Source organism: Zeugodacus cucurbitae, chromosome 6, assembly GCF_028554725.1.
Source record: "Zeugodacus cucurbitae isolate PBARC_wt_2022May chromosome 6, idZeuCucr1.2, whole genome shotgun sequence".
Taxonomy (NCBI): domain Eukaryota; kingdom Metazoa; phylum Arthropoda; class Insecta; order Diptera; family Tephritidae; genus Zeugodacus; species Zeugodacus cucurbitae.
The window spans coordinates 30407003-30424303 of record NC_071671.1 but is presented as its reverse complement, the minus strand read 5'-3'; the positions used below and the strand labels follow the sequence as shown (position 1 = coordinate 30424303).

Sequence of the window (17301 nt, the reverse complement as noted above, 5' to 3'; positions counted from 1 at the left end):
TCTTTTCGTTTCGTGTTCTAAAATATTCCTTTTAAAATGCCGGGCAAAGGGTTTGGATGTGGTCCAACTATTGCCCTATAATCACCAATGAGAAACCCTCTTTTGCCTTTTATACTGCCGGCTACTAGATAACCAGCTGTTATACATTTTTGTTTTTGCTTTTCATAAGAAGTTGGTAAGGTTCATCAGCTGTTTAATATTTTTAGCAGCGATATCTACCGTAGCTTTTTACCAAAAAATTCAGACAAAGAACGTATATCGCACGTCTTTGCTTTGTCATTCTGACAATTATGCAAATCTGTCTTGGATTACACAATACCTCTGATTGCTTTTTACTTCAGTTTAACGATTTTTTTATTCAATGATGTTTAGAGTATTTATAGGGAGTGGATACAAAAAAGTGTAAAATCACTGCAAAAAGAACCCAAAAACAAGAAAATCCATGTCTCATTCAATTCCGTAGTTTCAAGATACTCATTTCACAATTCGTTTTTGTTTATTTCTCGGAATGTGTTAGACATTTGACAATACTTTAGTGTTTCCAATTTTTCGTAATGATATTTAAAATGAATTTGTGAATTAGTTGGTGATTTCTTTTCGTTTCGTGTTCTAAAATATTCCTTTTAAAATGCCGGGCAAAGGGTTTTGATGTGGTCCAACTATTGCCCTATAATCACCAATGAGAAACCCTCTTTTGCCTTTTATAATGCCGGCTACTAGATAACTGTTCAGCTGTTATACATTTTTGTTTTTGCTTTTCATAAGAAGTTGGTAAGGTTCATCAGCTGTTTAATATTTTTAGCAGTGATTATACCATAGCTTTTTTTCAAAAAATTCAGACAAAGAACGTATATCGCACGTCTTTGCCGCTGAGTTGCATTTGATTTTCAAGTCTATTAAAATTCCATTAAAAATAAATGTAGATTTTATTTGGTATGGTAAATCGATCTTAATGAACGTTTTAATCGAACAGAGGTCGGTTAATTTATCAATTAGCTCCTGTCTAAAAACACTATAATAAATACTTTTTGCTAATTAAACTCAGTTATTTCCCCAACACATGTTGAGTCTAATATGGACTACCACGATAGAGGCTAATATGGACTATGAATATTAAGTATGTTTACATATGAAAATAATCTCGTTCTAAGCTCGTTCAATAACCTAACCGTTTACATATACCCAAATGAGATTATCAATTGTCAAATGTGTTGTATTTGTTGTTGTATTACACATTGTTCACGTATATGCACCAGATACTTACGTTAATGCAAAGGGCACTGATCACGCACTGTAAAAAGGGGGAAGGAAAACGCACGGGTTTCAAGATCGTTATATTTTTAATTTTAATTCCGAGTTCATTAAACAGTATTAAATTTTGAAAAAATATAATTGTAAATGTAAATGTTGAGCACACACACACAAAACCACTTTTCCGGTCGCGGACGGCTATTGATCTTACGGTGATCGGATATCGAACCTCTAAGGTCGTTGGCGAAAACGAAAAGAAGGATGATCCCGTTCGGATCTATCCCTTTTGTTAACTTGGGTGGAGAATAAATGGGATGAATGTTGGTAATTGTGTGGTTGTTGTATTGCATGGTTGGTTATGCAGTGTTGTGTGTTATCTGTTACGTATGTGATGACTGATGTGATAAGCGGGTGATGTCACAAGATGCGATGTCATGTGAATATCCCGGCCCCCCCAGGCGGATTAATCGCCTAGAAGCCGCTGAAGCTGTTGTAGCGTGCTAACTACTGCACTCAATCCAGTTGAGCGTCGTTGCTGATGCTGATGAGTTCGGTGGTGGAGGAGTGTGCAAATGTGGACGCAAACGTGGTCGCGAACGTGCGGTTTGGACATATTCGTTGCGATGTTCTCTTCTGCGTTGGGCCAGATCGCGTTGTGGACGGCGACGAATGCGAGTGGTATCTTCAGTACCGGTTCGTTTGGGAAACCGGTGGAACATCGTATGATGTGGTCGGTGGCAGTATTGGCACATACTGTTGGCCCAACAGTCGTTGGTGGCATGGTCGTCTGCCAAGCAGGTCATACAATGCCCATGAGCTCTTGCGATTTGGCGGCGTTGTGCTAGCTTCATGCTCTGGAAGATGGGCCATCTCTTAAGAGCGTGTGGGCGATGGTACAGACTGCAGCGTGGAGGCCCCTGACCCTTAATCGGCTGCTCTTCACCTGTATCCCTGGCTGCTGCGGCGGATGGTGGTCCCATAACCCTTTGCGTCCTCGTGGCTCACTGTCTTGAGGGTGTTCTGGTTCTCGTCTATATCCATTTCTATGGGAATATGAAATTTTTTTGAAATTTACTTATAATTTGGTAAAAGATATTGTAGATGTGTATGTGGGTATATATATATGTATATGTATATATAGATATATATGTTTACTTAATTCTAATCGCGCTTGCTTGAATTTCTGTTTGCGTATACGAATTGTAAACGATTGTATTTCGGATTTTGCGAGTGAATTGGCGGTATTGATTTTGATTAATTTTGCGTTTTTTGTGTAAGTTGTTCTTCGTTGTTTGGAAGAAAACATAATTTAACAAGTGGTCGAGTTAATATGCCGGTTTGCGTTCGTAGATCGACTACTCTTATGTGACCATCGGATCCTCGATGAACCTTTTCGATGCGGCCTAGCCGCCATTCGGTTGGAGGTAGACATTCGTCCTGGATGAGGACACATTCTCCTGCATTGGGTTCCTTCTGGGTGGTCTTCCATCGATGTCTCTTAAGAAGATCTTGAGGTAGTCTTCCTTCCATCTTTGGCTAAATTCATGATGGAAAATCTTGATTCTTTCCCATCGATTTGTTAAATTAAGTGATTCTCCATCTGCCTCAGGTATGGCGAGAAGAGGAGCTCCTCTGAGGAAATGACCTGGTGTGAGGGCTGTGAAATCGGAGGGATCTTGCGAGAGGGGTGATATGGGTCTTGAATTGAGTACGGCTTCTATTCGAGCGAGTAGTGTGGTAAACTCTTCATAATTGAATTTATGATTACCTGCCGTTTTCTTCAAATGGGACTTAAAGCTTTTTACTGCTGATTCCCAGAGTCCGCCTATGTGTGGAGAACATGGGGGTATAAATTGCCAATCGATGCCGATTGCCAATGCATATTTATTGACAATTTCAGGGGAGACTTCTTTCCTGAAGTTTATAAACTCCTTCTCTGCGGCTCTTTTGGGCCCAACAAAGTTTTTCCCATTGTCACTCATTATCTTTGATGGAAATCCGCGTCGTCCGACAAAACGTGCAAATGCTGCAAGAAAAGCCTCAGTAGTCAGATCTGAACATAGCTACTGCCTTTGTCGTAAAGCATACAAAAACAGCCACATACCCTTTTCTGAAAGAGGACGACTTTAGGCCATTATCTGCGTACGCATCTTGTGTTTGTACATAGTACACTGTTTACACGTGAAGATCGTTCTTTTTATTTGTGGCTTTAGTCGTGGTATATAATATTCTTGTCGGACCATTTGTTGCATCAAGCGATGCTCACCATACAGTGTAAGCTGGTGGATATATTAGAAATATATAAGTAAACCGGGATTTCTCTGGAATAATGATGGGATGTCGTTCATTGTAACTAAGGCTGGAGTTCGCTTCTCTACCATTTGCCCTGAGTAATCCCTTAGCGTCCAAGAATGGGTTTAAGACAAGAAGTGAGCTTCTCTTTTCGAGAGGTCGTTTTTCAAGCAACTTTGACGTCTCTGGATTGAAGTAGCGAGTTTGAGTGTATGTAATAAGACTAACTTTAGCATGTTGCAAGTCGGAATGCGTTAAATACACGCAAGAATCAATGGGTATTCCTTTCATTTTTTGTTTAAGCCTTTGGGTGAATTTGTGCATGTAAGCGACTACCCTTAGTGCTCTAGGAAATGATGAAAATCGATAGAGAATATCGTCCTCTTCGGGAGTGATATGAAAATTTCCAATTTTCCGGCTTTCTGGCGGTATTATATTCCGAGCAGGAGAACTACTCTTCGAGGCATTGAAAACTACTCGTACTTTTGTTGTAATTTTATCTAGTCTAATTACCTCGTGATGTGGCAGATAAAAAGATAGATATCTACCGTTAGATACTTTTTCATATGGTACAGTCTCTTCCTTATGATTAAGATCGAGATATTCGTCCATCACATTGTCATATGCTGATTTAAGCTTGCTTTTCTTCATCAGGCTTTTTTCCAGGCTTAGAAATTGCTGGACTGCTGATATTCTAGAGTGGCCTAGAGCTGTGGTTTCTGGAAAAGTTGGTTTGAATGGTAGTCGCACAACATAACGACCATGTTCGTTTCTTGTTGTTGTGGACTTGTAGTAGGCTTCGCATGCCTGGTCTTCTTCTGAAGGTTGGATAGTCTGAGGTAATTCTTCTACTTCCCAGAATTTTTTAAGTTGATTATTTAGATACTCGTTTGAGTTATTTTACACTTAAGTGGTGAAAGAATTGATTTTTTCAGTGACTTGGCCACTTATAATCCATCCAAAGATTGTATTTTGAGCTAACAATATATTGGAGATTTTCTCAATACCTTCAAGAATTATTTGAGGTATTAAGTCACTGCCTAACAATATGTCAATTTGCGATGGGGTATGACAGTTGGGATCTGCTAACTTCAGATGTGAGCATTTTTCCCAGTGTTTTTTATTGACTTCATAGCTTGGAAGCAGATTTGTAAGTTGCGGTAGAACGATTGCTTGTGCATCTATTCTACTATCCGCACTTGGAAATACTATGGTGATTGGGCATATTTTGTTGGAATTTTGAATAATTCCAGAAATTTGGAAATTTGAATGTTTTATTGTCAGTTTGAGCCGATTTTGAGCCTTTGAAGATATAAAGGATCTTTGAGAGCCTTGATCTATTAGTGCCCTTAGTTTGAATAAATCACCTTTATGTTCAATGGTGATGACCGCAGTGGGTAAAAGAATTTTACTTTCATTTTCTGAATGAAACGCTTGAATTTTTGTTGCTTTAGAGCAACATGGTTGTTCTTCCCTTTTTCGGGATTACTACATGAAGTTGTAGCGACTAACCCCGTGGTTTTTTGAAATTGATTTTGCTTCATATTTTGAAAATCGTTAATATGAAGCAATGAGTGATGTCTTCGTTGGCAATATACACAATTGAATTTGCTTTCACAGTCTTTTGTCATATGATAGTTTGACAGACAGTTTTTGCAAAGTTTGTGTTGCCGAACAAGATTGTTTCTATCTGAAGCGGGTAATTTTTTGAATCTCTCGCAAGATCTTAACTTATGACCTCCCTTACAGAGTTCACACAATGATTGCCGTTGAGTATTTTGATTAGAAACGAATGTGTGACTTTTATTGGCGTGTTTATTATATTGCATATTATTGCTGGCTTAAGGCTTAAACGAGGTTTTACTCGACTCATTTTGATGACTTGATATATTCATATTTTGGCTGCCCATTCGCTCAGCTATCTCGTACTGAGCAGCGAGGAATTTTTTCATTTGCTCCCATGTGGGCATTACACATATATCGTCAAGTGATTGTTCCCATCGTAGTAACGCAGCCTGAGGGAGTTTTTTTGCACAAATAGTTACTACGGGGGAATTTTGTGTTTTTAACACTGACAGGCAATTAGTCACTGTCGAGTAGAATTTTTGAAATTCCTGGCTGGTTTCTTGTTTAATTTTTGGGTAATGTAATATAGTTTTTATGGGGTATTCTATCATTACTCTTTTATTTTCATATCTTTGGACTAGTGCTTCCCAAGCCAGCTTAAAACTTTCGCCACTTAAATCGAATTGCTTGACGATAATGCCTGCTTCCCCTTGTGTTTTGTACCTTAGTTGGAATAGCTTTTGTGCTTCTGCAAGTCTAGGATGGTTTATGTAAAGGGCTGTGAACATGTCCCGGAAGGACGGCCATTGGTCATAACATCCAGTAAAAACTTCAGTATCACAAGTTGGTACATTTAGATACATGCCTTTATCTAGGTCTTCTTTTGTTGTTGTGACTACTCTGGGAGGGGGAGTAGTGGCGCTATTTGGCCTTAATACATTTAATTGTTCGCTTATCATTCCCTTTATTATTTCTTTCTGACCACGGCAATTATTTAATTTGGCTGTCGCCGAAGCTTTTATGTTTTCTGGGAGTTCAGCGTCGTCAGTATCAATTACTGATTCGTACGCTGCCAGAAGGCGTGCCCATATTTCGTGGACAATTTCGAGTTTTATTTTTAAAACCGATTCCGTGATGTCAGCAATAGGGGAAGCTTTGAATTGTGTGCAATAACTTATAAAAGTATCACTTTCAGTGATGAATCTTGATATATGCTCTGCTTTGAGCGTGTAGCTTCTGCAGGAGGGCCTTGCGGCTTATCTTCATCAGCCATTTTAGGAATTTCTAATGATAGAGGAGTTTTTGGTTTTACCTCTTTTGTTTTATCAGATTGCATTTAATTTGTATCGGATGTGAAGCTTTTAGCTTAAAATTGAATTATTTGTTGAAATTGAAAATTCTTGTTGTAATAAAAGGTATAAGAAATTGAATTGAATACAATTAAAGATTATTGAAATTTGAGAATTTTTATATATATAAATTTCCGCATAAACCGCATAAATAATAATAAGAATAAAACAAATTTGTTTTTTTTTCTTATTATGAAAAACTATTTTTTTACAGTGTACGTACTTACATCTGTGACTTGATCACTCTCGATTAATTTGTACAGTTGTATCTAATGAGTGAAGAACGCGAACGAAAAGGAAATCGTAATAAGCAAAAATATTTGGATGTACATATATTTGAATGTGCTTGCATATGTTTATGCTTAATGCATATAGTTATTGTTTTTGTTTCGTTCGTTTCGCATAAATGTTATTTATTTATTATATATATTATTTATTAATTGAAAAATACATTTTTACATTAACAGATAGTTACAAGTTTAACAAGAGGTTAAAGTTATTAATTAGTTGAACAAATTTGAAGTTATTATATTTAATAAGGAGAATTAATGCGCGTCGTCTTATATGCACATCTTATGCGTGCCACGTCGTTTCGCGTCCGTCTTTAAACTCAAACTGTAATGTGCTGAACACATAGAAGACGACAAGCGACGGGCGACTTCTGTCAAATATTAAAATACACGCGTTCTTATGGGCACAGATTGACAACAGCACGACTACGCGACAACAGGCTTGTAGTTGTCATTGTCGCCAAATTAGAAATGTTTCTAATTTTGCCGACGACAATGGCCGCTGTAGAGCTGCCACTAACATGTGAAATGTAAAATTATTCAAAGTTCTCACAAGTATGGCGTTATTTTGCCAGCAGAAACGTAAAATAGCTTTGATATATCATTTATAATAACAATCGATTATTTAAAACAAATAAATCGACCATTTTTACATTTTTTGCGTAAATAATTTCACTTTAAACCAAATTTGTAAATTTTATTGAAGTGAAAGATGTTAGTACGGCAACAATGAAATTGCTGTTTGATATGTCGCTGCCGTCTTCAAAATGTTCAAGACGCTGGCTTCAAAGCGAAATTTGTGATCGCTACGTCGTGTCGTGTCGTCGTCTTTGTGTTCAGCACTTAACTGTTGCAAGCTCATAAAGTTCTTCTTCTATCAAGGCGTCGGTGGATGGTGGATGTCGATGCTTCTTCTTATTTAGTGTGTTCGACGGCTGTCGTTTAACCCTTTATCACCCACATATATGTATGTACATGTGACTTATATGTATAACGTATATGCCAGTGCTGAGTGCACATAAATATGTATATGTATAAATGTATGTATTTAGGTATGGATAAGCATTCGACGTGAGCGCGGTAATTTGCAATACATATATAGTTGTATTAATTCTCAATTATATATGCTGTTGTTTTAAACGCACGATTTTAATGAGAGGATATATAAAGATATGAGTAAAGAGAAAAACAAAGACATGTATAGCGCAGGAGAATGCATATGTTTGATGACATACACAAGTGTACATACATAAATGCTATTAGTAATATATTATTGTTAGTTTCTTTAATTGTCTCTTTTCTGCCTTTGCTAAGCGATCCTGCTTGTTACTTTTAAGCCCATGAGGTATCGCCTGAGAAATTGCATGTAGTAAATACTTGACTTTTAAAAACGCTTTTGTAGTTTGTTTTTGGTGTGTTTGGAGACACTAGCTAAGCATAAAGGCAGGTTTTTTTTTGTTAGCTATTGGTTACGTTAATTTATGTATGTACCATGTAGTATGTGTTACATGTACATATGTATACGAAGGTATTTGTATGTTAATAACCTTTCGATGAGAGCGCGGAAGAATTGTAATACGCGATGGTAATATATTTATATATATATATATATTGTATATAAACTTTTAAAATATTTGGGTATGTATGCATGAATATGTTTATGTGGTGTGGTGTGGGAGAGAGTCATATGTTTTGGGGCATAAGTGTATATCATAGATGGGCACACTGCATTATATATTTACTGCATTACGTACAGCAGTAAACAGTAACACTTTACTGATAATGAAATTAAATTTGCATTACCAGTACAGTTTTACTGATTACTGGAAAAATTAGCAGTAAAAATATTTTTTTACTGGTTACTGAAAATAATTAGCAGTAAAAATATTTTTTTACTGGTTACTGAAAATAATTTGCAGTAAAAATAATTTTTTACTGGTTACTGGAAAAATTGCTTCACAAAAACAGATTTTTTTCGCCATCGGATGTTTAAAAAAATCATGTCCGATTATATATACCACCATATATGTATGTATGTGCATTATCCGGTTTTGGTCTAAGTAAAAAAACATAGCGATTTTTGCTTAGGCCAAAACCAGATATATGTCCGTATTTTCCAGATATATAGTGAGCGGTATAAATCGGTTGAGAAGTGATCGGGTAGTAGGGGACGAGCAAAACCGACCACTGACCGACCCGAAAAAACCGGTTCTTCCCCGAGAACAGACTACCCACTCGTCCAAGTTTTTCCCAAAAAAAAAAAAAAAATTTACTGCATTTTTACTGGTATTGCAAAGTGCCCATCTATGGTGTACATACATAAATGAAATTAGAGTTTTAATATTGTTATTTCCTTTTATTCTTTCCTTCTGCCTTTGCTTGAATTTTGTAAGCGATCCAGCTTGTTGGCTTAAAGCCCAAGGGGTATCGCAGGAGAATTTGCAAGTAGTGAATACTTGTCTTATATAAATTGTAGTTTTTTTTCTTTTTTCTTTTGGTGTGTTTGGGGACACGAAGTCAACATTCAAGCAGGTGGTCTAATTCACTTGTTCATTTGTGTATGTACCATACGTTATGTATATAAATAGGTATATACATAATTTGCCAATACATATATGGGTTTCGTGTTGTTTGAATACGATCATATGTATGTAAGTACGTTTTTTTATTGTTTTTGCTTTGCTTGTTATGAGCGATCCTGCTTGTTGCTATTTTTTAGCCCAAGTTGCAAGTATGTAATACTTGACTTTTTTAAACTTTGTGTTTTTTTTTTTTTTTTAATAAAGTAGTGGTGTGTTCAGAGACACAAACTAAGCAAATCGGCAGGACTGTACTTTTTCGATCAGTTATTTTGTACGTATATATAAACCGAAAATACTATTAAGTACAGTCTCGTGTCAAAAAATAACGGTGTCCCGAAATACCGCTCTAACTGTAATTTACATACATATGCGCATAAAATTTAATTTAACTTTTCTTTTGTAATATAAAAATGGAACGGACTCACTTTTCTTTCGCCAAGGGTTTTTGGGCAAGTATACATATACTTATTGTTGCTTCTGCTTTTGTCTCTTTTCTTGTTTTTGTCCAGCGCTGTCCTTGTTAAATGGTGTTCTCCTCCCTCGTTGTTTGCAAACTCTTGTGTTCTCCTTATGTATTATTTTGTTTTTGTATTAGTTTTGTGTTTGTTAAGTTGTTTTTTTTTTTTGTACCGCGCCCGCTTTTTGTTTTATAGTTAGTTTTGTATTTGTTTGTTTCTTGTAATTAGTTAAATTTGCTCACGTATGCAATTTCGTTTCTACACATATATATACATATATTTTTTTTTCTTAAACTATTTTTGTTTGTATATACCTATGCCCTTTTTCCCACTTTTATTTGTTCTAGCACTTCTTTTTTTGTTGTTTTACACTTTCATTTCGCTTATTAGATTTGTTATATTACTTGTCCAATTTAAATTGGATTTATACACTCTATTTGGGCACTTTATTGTTTTTGAGGTTTGTATTTTTTTTTTTACCTTAGGTGCCTTTCCGAAAGGCTCGGAGGACCATTTGTTCACGTATATGTACCAGATACTTACGTTAATGTAAAGGGCACTGATCACGCACTGTAAAAAAGGGGAAAGAAAACGCACGGGTTTCAAGATCGTTATAATTTTAATTTTAATTCCGGGTTCATTAAACAGTATTAAATTTTGAAAAAATATAATTGTAAATGTAAATGTTGAGCACACACACACAAAATCACTTTTCCGGTCGCGGGAACCACTAAGGTCGCTGGCGAAAACGAAAAGAAGGATGATCCCGTTCGGATGTGCAGTGTTGCGTTGTGTGCTGAGTGGTTTGTTATGCTGTGTTGTGTGCTGTGTTGCGTTGTGTGCTGACTTGCAGATCAATACGCCTACGTACCAAACCCTTAAATTCGCAGTCTTCGCTTGTACATATACGCCCCACGGAACCGCCGTTAGGCATTTCTTCATGAGGCCAAGCTTAGCCATTAGGCTCTTCACACACGCACGCACGCAGCCTACATTTCGTTTATTCTTCTACTTTCGCGGCGTTGACACTCTTTCCTTCAGAGCTCTTGGAGGACTATCGCAGACCACGCTCTTACTCTATCCCATACCATATTCGATTTAATCACGCGCAGCACGATATCCGGCGTCACTCTATCCGATGTAATTTTCGCTAATTCCACTCTTTCACATTCATATTTTGGACAGGAAAAGAATACGTGTAGCGCGTTCTCCTCGCTATTGCCGCAAAAAGAACAATTCGTTCCGTCATCATGACCATATTTATACAAATATTCTCTAAAACATCCGTGACCCGTCAGAAACTGAGTCAGGTAGAAGTCAGTTTCTCCATGCTCTCTCTCTATCCATATGTGCACGCTTCTGATCAACCTGTGTGCCCACCTCCCAGTCGTTGCTGCGTCCCATCGTCGCTGCCATTCGTTGAGACTCACTTGTCTTTCCTCCTTCCGCTCCTCAACTGTTAGACGTCTGCTAACGCTTTGAGTCGAACTACTGATTTCGCTTTCTTTGTATACGTCTTATGCTGTAGGGCTGGTCCCCATATGGGCGCCGCATACATTATGATGGATAGGCTCACCCTGGCCAATAGTGCTCTCCTATTTTTGCTTGGACCGCCAATGTTGGCCATTATCCTCGTCAAGGCTGCCGTTACCCGTGCTGCTTTCTCGCAAACTTTGTCAATGTGCCTCTTGTAGCTAAGTCTCGCGTCTATTAGTACTCCTAGGTACTTCAGCGCGGGTGTGTCGTGATGCTATAGCCGTCGATGGTAAGAGTAATATTTTCCAGCTTTTTTCTGCTGGTGATGAACACCGCCTCAGTTTTTTGACCAGCAAGCTGCAGCTTTGTTGATGTAAGCCAGTCTTTGATTTTTACTGCTGTATAGTTACATATATTCTCTATTTCGACAAGTTCTTTCGCTACTACGGTTACTGCGATATCATCAGCGTATCCAATGATATTTACCTCCCTCGGTAGTGGGAGACGCAACACCCAGTCGTACAATACATTCCACAGAAGTGGCCCTAGTACTGAACCCTGCGGCACTCCCCCTGTTACTATATATTTCCTGGGTCCTTCTTCGGTGTCGTATAGTAACACTCGATCAGAGAGGTAACTGGCGACAATCCTAACTAAATACTCCGGTGTTGCCTTACGTTCTAAGGCGTCTATAATATGAGGCCAACATGCCGAGTTAAAGGCGTTTCGAACATCAAAAGTGACTACTGCACAGTACTCCTTTGATCCATACATCCACCTTGACCCTTCTATGGCCTCGTTAGCGATAACCGTAAGCCTTTTTATGGCATCGATGGTTGACATCTGTTTCCGGAATCCGTATTGGTTATCGGATAGTCCCTGATACTCCTCCTTTAAGTGTGATTCCAATCTTACACAGATTAGTCGTTTCAGAATTTTACCAGTCGTGTCCAGCATACAAAGCGGTCGGTATGAGCTAGGCTCACCGGCTGGTTTATTGGGCTTCTGCAACAGGACCAGACGTTGTTTTTTCCAAATTCTCGGGAAGACACCTTTTCTCAGACACCGTGTAAACAATTCAGCGAATGTTCTTGTATTGTTTTTGATGGCAATTTTTAAGGCTCAATTTGGAATACCATCCAGACCAGGCGCTTTGGAATTACCAAATCTGTCTGCCGCTTGAATCACCTCCACGTCCGTGATTATCGGTACATTTAATTCACCTAGGCCTTCTACTCGGGGCTGTCTTTCATACAAAGACTGCGCTGGGAAAAGAGTTTCCACGACTGTTTTCAATAACGCGGGGCAGGTTGGTGCTTGTCCTTTGCCACCTTTGAGTTTCGACATTACTATCCTGTAGGCATTACCCCATGGATTTTCGTCGATTTTTCGGCAGAGTTCTTTGAAGCTGAGGGATTTACTCTTTTTAATCGCTTTTTTTGAGTTCATTGCGTTTTCTCTTAAAGCATTCGCGTAGTCCCGTATGTACCGTCGATATCCGATTCCTTTGGTACTTTCCCCTCGCTTTGTGGCATTCACTTCTTAGAGTTTCAATTTCTTTATTCCACCAGTATACCGTTTTTTTATAGGCGCTATTCTTCCTCCTACACATAGAGGCATCGCATGCTTTGCTAACATGTTTAACCAACAACTCAGCCTGCCGGTGTATATCGATTGCACATATCAGCTCATCGTCTAGTGAAAGCTTGAATAGATCTTCATCTAGGGTTTCAACTTTCCAACACTTCGTTTGTACGCGTTTAGTAGTCGCACTCTTTCGAGTTTGTATTTGTAATCCGACCTCAAGCATAATGGCCAGATGGTCACTGTGCGTGTAAAGATCACACACCTGCCAACTGGTTGATGGCACCAGAGAGCTACTGATGAACGTGATATCGATCACTGAGCCACGACCGTTCTTCTCGAAAGTGTTTTGGTTTCCGGTGTTCAACAGTATAGTGTCAAGCACCGAAAACGCCTTGAGGAGGGCATCCCCACGTATGTTTGTGCAGATACTACTCCACTCCATCGCCCACGCATTAAAATCTCCTGCCACCACGTTCATTGTAGTAGTTTGAACTTCCCTCACAATTTCGTCCAAGGTTTTTTCAAAATCACCTTGAGGTACGCTTGGTGGGATATAACAGAAGTTAATTCCACTGATTTTCGGCCGAGTGAAAAATGATTTACCTAATAGCGGCTTATCTTATAGTGATTTCTCTCCACACGCCCATATGGCAGCTTTGCTTGTATTGTCGGAGACCCATGTCGTATCACTCATGTTTTTGTGTTGCTCACTAATTATAGCTACGTCTACCTTCTGTTCATATACTGTCTGCCTAAGCAGCTCTTGCGCAGCTTCGCAGTGATTCAGGTTAAGTTGTATTACCATTACCAGGTCGCGGTGTGGGTTTATGCGTAATCATCCTTAATTGTTTACTTTTGACAGCAATCCATTCATCCTTCTTTTTATGATCCTTCATCCTTCCTTTGGCTTTTTTTCCACGGAGTTATCGTTCTTTGGTTCCTTGTCTGGGCCGACATCAGTCTTCAACGCAGTTATGTTCAACACTTCCCTATGAGTGGTTTTATTCTTCTTGGGCGGTGTATTACGCTTCACTTGCTTTTCTCCGCGGGGCCTCTTTGGCGTCGTTTCCGCAGTCGCTGGTATCACAAGGATGTTACGTCTCATATCTTTGTTTACTAAGTGCTCCTCCTGTGCACCTGAGTGCAGCTTTACTATTAAACTGAGAAGATCTCTCATGTTGTTATTGATAGATCGCTGAGGTAGGCGCATCGTATCAACCAGCTTTTTGATTGCCTCCCCTAATTCAGACATGCAGTCTCCATTAGGTTGTCCAGACTTTGTTTGGGGCGTGGTATCACACAGAACTGGAGGTGAAGACCTCGCTCGTATCGGCTTGTCAATGCTAAGACTCTTAACTGGGGACCTGCCTAGTTTTGATACACGTTTAAAGGGTTCCACTTCCGCAGCCGGTGTCCTCTGCGTATGGTTTGAATCCTGCCTTTTTGCATCACCTTCACTCAAACTTTCGGTGCCGATGTTCACTAGGATACCAGAGATGCTGGTGTTGTTGTTGTTGGTATTTGTTTTGTTTCTCGTAATGTTTTCCATTCGTTTCTGTTTACCAGCGCATCGTGTGCAAGGGGGCGGGCCGAAATAAACAGGAACGGGTATGCCCTCGGGGCACTGCCCCTACCCCAGTTCCCTGAGGCCTGTCCTTCGCTTTGCTCGCCCGAGGCAACGTAGGCTACTACTCCTACGTCCAATGCACACTCCCTGACCAGGGCCCGAAGGGGCTGGTTACTGATACACATTGCGGCTAACACCTCGGCAGAGCAAGCTCACATCACCCTCTCCATCCCGTCAGCAGAGAATTTGCTGTCGACACTTCGAGGGACTCCCAATGCGCCTCGATGTGTAACGGTCATTTCATGATAACAGCCGCACCTGACATGGTGAACAGACGCTGACCAGGAAGCCGCCCATTATGGGTCCGTCGCGCCTGGGTTTTTCTCTCAGTATGCCAAAGCATAGTGAGGGGACACATATTTCTAAGAGGCGGTGTCGTCGCCACAGTCACAGGGGTTTCATCGGACCTGCTAGCATTTATGCCGCATCCTCCGCTCCTGTCGCTCATCGTGGGGGATTGCTTATTCGTTTTAACTTATCTCGCAACTAACCTGCTACTACAGGCCGTTCGGCTATCCGCGACCTGCCGACCCCCCCCGGTAGCTTAGAGCCCAGCTAAGGTGCTTGATTCTATAGAAACAGACCCCTCTGTTACGTATATGATGACTGATGTGATAAGCGGGTGATGTCACAAGATGCGTTGTCATGTGAACACACATCTTTCTCTCGCTGTCGGCCATTTTGGTTTACATTTTCATTTGACATTTCTCCTCTTCTTCGCAAAATTATATATTAAACTAGGAATAACATCGAAAATCTAGTTGTATAAAACGAGATAATTTTATAATCTCGGATTATCAAGAGAGGAATTTTGTATGAGAAATCTCGTTTCTTAATTACAGATTATCGAGTTAAGCTCGTAAATGGAGATAATGTCGTTATATGTAAACATAGTATTAGCCTATCAACTGGCTAATAAAAGTAATACGAGGGCTGCTATATATATTTCTGGCCTAGGCAACACTAAGTGTTGCCAAGTGCAATCTGACATTTCCATTGGAAAGTTTGACATTTTTTAGCATAACATCACTCAGAACGTTGTGTCATTTAATCGTGAATTGTTTTATTTACAGGGAATTAAAAAATTCATCTCGGCCAAAAAATGGAATTAACTCGTGAACATTTTCGTGCGATCATTTTTCACAATTTACGACGTGGATTATCGCGACAACAGTGCATCGATGAACTAAAATCTTTGTATGGCTATGAAGCACCATCCTATAGCACTGTGAAACTGGTACAACGAATTCAATCGTGGCCGACGCTCGCTCAAAGACGAATTCCGTGAAGGTCGTCCAAAAACAGCCGTTGTGCCAGAAAACATCGATGCCGTTCGTGAACTGATAATGCAAGACCGTCATTTAACATACCTTCAGATAGAGGCATGCCTATGCATTTCTCCCACCAGCATACATTCGATATTGCATGAACACCTAGCCGTAAAAAAGGTTTGTTCTCGTTGGATCCCGCACAATTTGACAAAAAAGCAAAAAAAGTGCTTCGAAAATTGGTTTGAGCGCATGCAAAAGTGTATAAATCTTGATGGAGAATATTTTGAAAAACAATAAAACCATTTTCGTTGATAAATATTCCTATTTTCATTATTAGGCCAGAAATATATACAGCAGCCCTCGTATAATGCACCTATTGGATGGGTTCATTTATACAGAGGAACCCAAATTTGGCATTCCCCTCTCCAAACGGGAACTTCATTGGCATGACTATATGAATACCTTTTTTGATATCCTTGAAAAGGAAATGGACAATTTTAATTATTTAGCCAACAATGTTTTCCATCTAAATCATCCCAAGTATTGTCACGGAAGGGTAAAAGGGCAATCTGCCAGCCCTACAGCCTGATCCTTAATACCTTCCAATATTTTTTCATCTTTCTGTGCATTTTTAAGTTTCTTCAGTTTACAATATATTTTGCGTTTGATTTTCACAAAAAACAAAAATGAAATAGTTTTCATTGTTTTTTAAGTTAACCAAATAAATTTGATTGTATTATTGCATGTATTTGGTTAACTATGTACCAAAAATAGAATGGCAGTCCATATTTGCCTACTTTCCTACATATATATATGCGTGTTGAGTTAAAGTGATTAGTGCGTATTAAAATATTCTGGCTTTGTTATTTTGGAACTTAATAAATTGTATTAGAATTTTAGTTAAAAATTATTTATATATTCTCTTTTGCAGAGAATTCATCCCAAACAACCAACAAGGGCTGACAGCAGTAATTCGACCTAGGACCCAAAAGTCCATTGGCTGTATCACTGGTGACATGGAGGATGAAGAGTATATGGAACTATCGGCCAAGCTCCAAATGTCATCGGAGCAAACTTAAGATGGCAAAAGAAACTAAAACTATATATTGAATGATAAAAAAAATATGCCGAATATATGGGTCAAATTGGGTGTTATCATAATAAAATGATATCAATAAATTGCGAGAGTATAAAATGTTCGGTTGCACCCGAACTTAGCCTCTCCTTACTGTTTCATAGTTAAACTCCGCTGGGCAAGAACTTTTTACTTTAATATTTGGTTTCTCAATCGGCCCTATCCCGTATCTTTTTAATTGTCGTTTCCAAGTCGTTGCCGTTCTTAACATTTTTTCGTTCCTAAATTCCCCTGCAAGACAAGTAGCGTCGAATTCTTCGGTGAAAAGCCAGGGAGCGGTATAGCACTTTCAATGAAAGCTTCTATGCGATTCTTAAGGGCGAATTGACAAAAGTATCCGAAACTCTTGTGTACGTGTGATCGTTTATCTCTTTTTTGCACATTACATTCGGGGAATGTCCTTGGTACAATCTCGGA

The 17301-nt window shown here is 39.0% G+C and overlaps 1 protein-coding gene across 1 annotated transcript in view; it reads left to right on the top strand.

Moving 5' to 3' along the window:
• LOC105219329 (synaptic vesicle 2-related protein) overlaps nt 1-16993 on the top strand; it is a 469576-nt gene extending 452583 nt beyond the window's left edge. The window contains exon 9 of the mRNA XM_054233805.1: nt 16681-16993. Within this exon, the coding sequence (XP_054089780.1) occupies nt 16681-16828 (148 nt within the window). The 3' untranslated portion in view covers nt 16829-16993. The remainder of the gene's footprint in view (nt 1-16680) is intronic.
• The last annotated feature ends 308 nt before the right edge of the window (nt 16994-17301 follow it).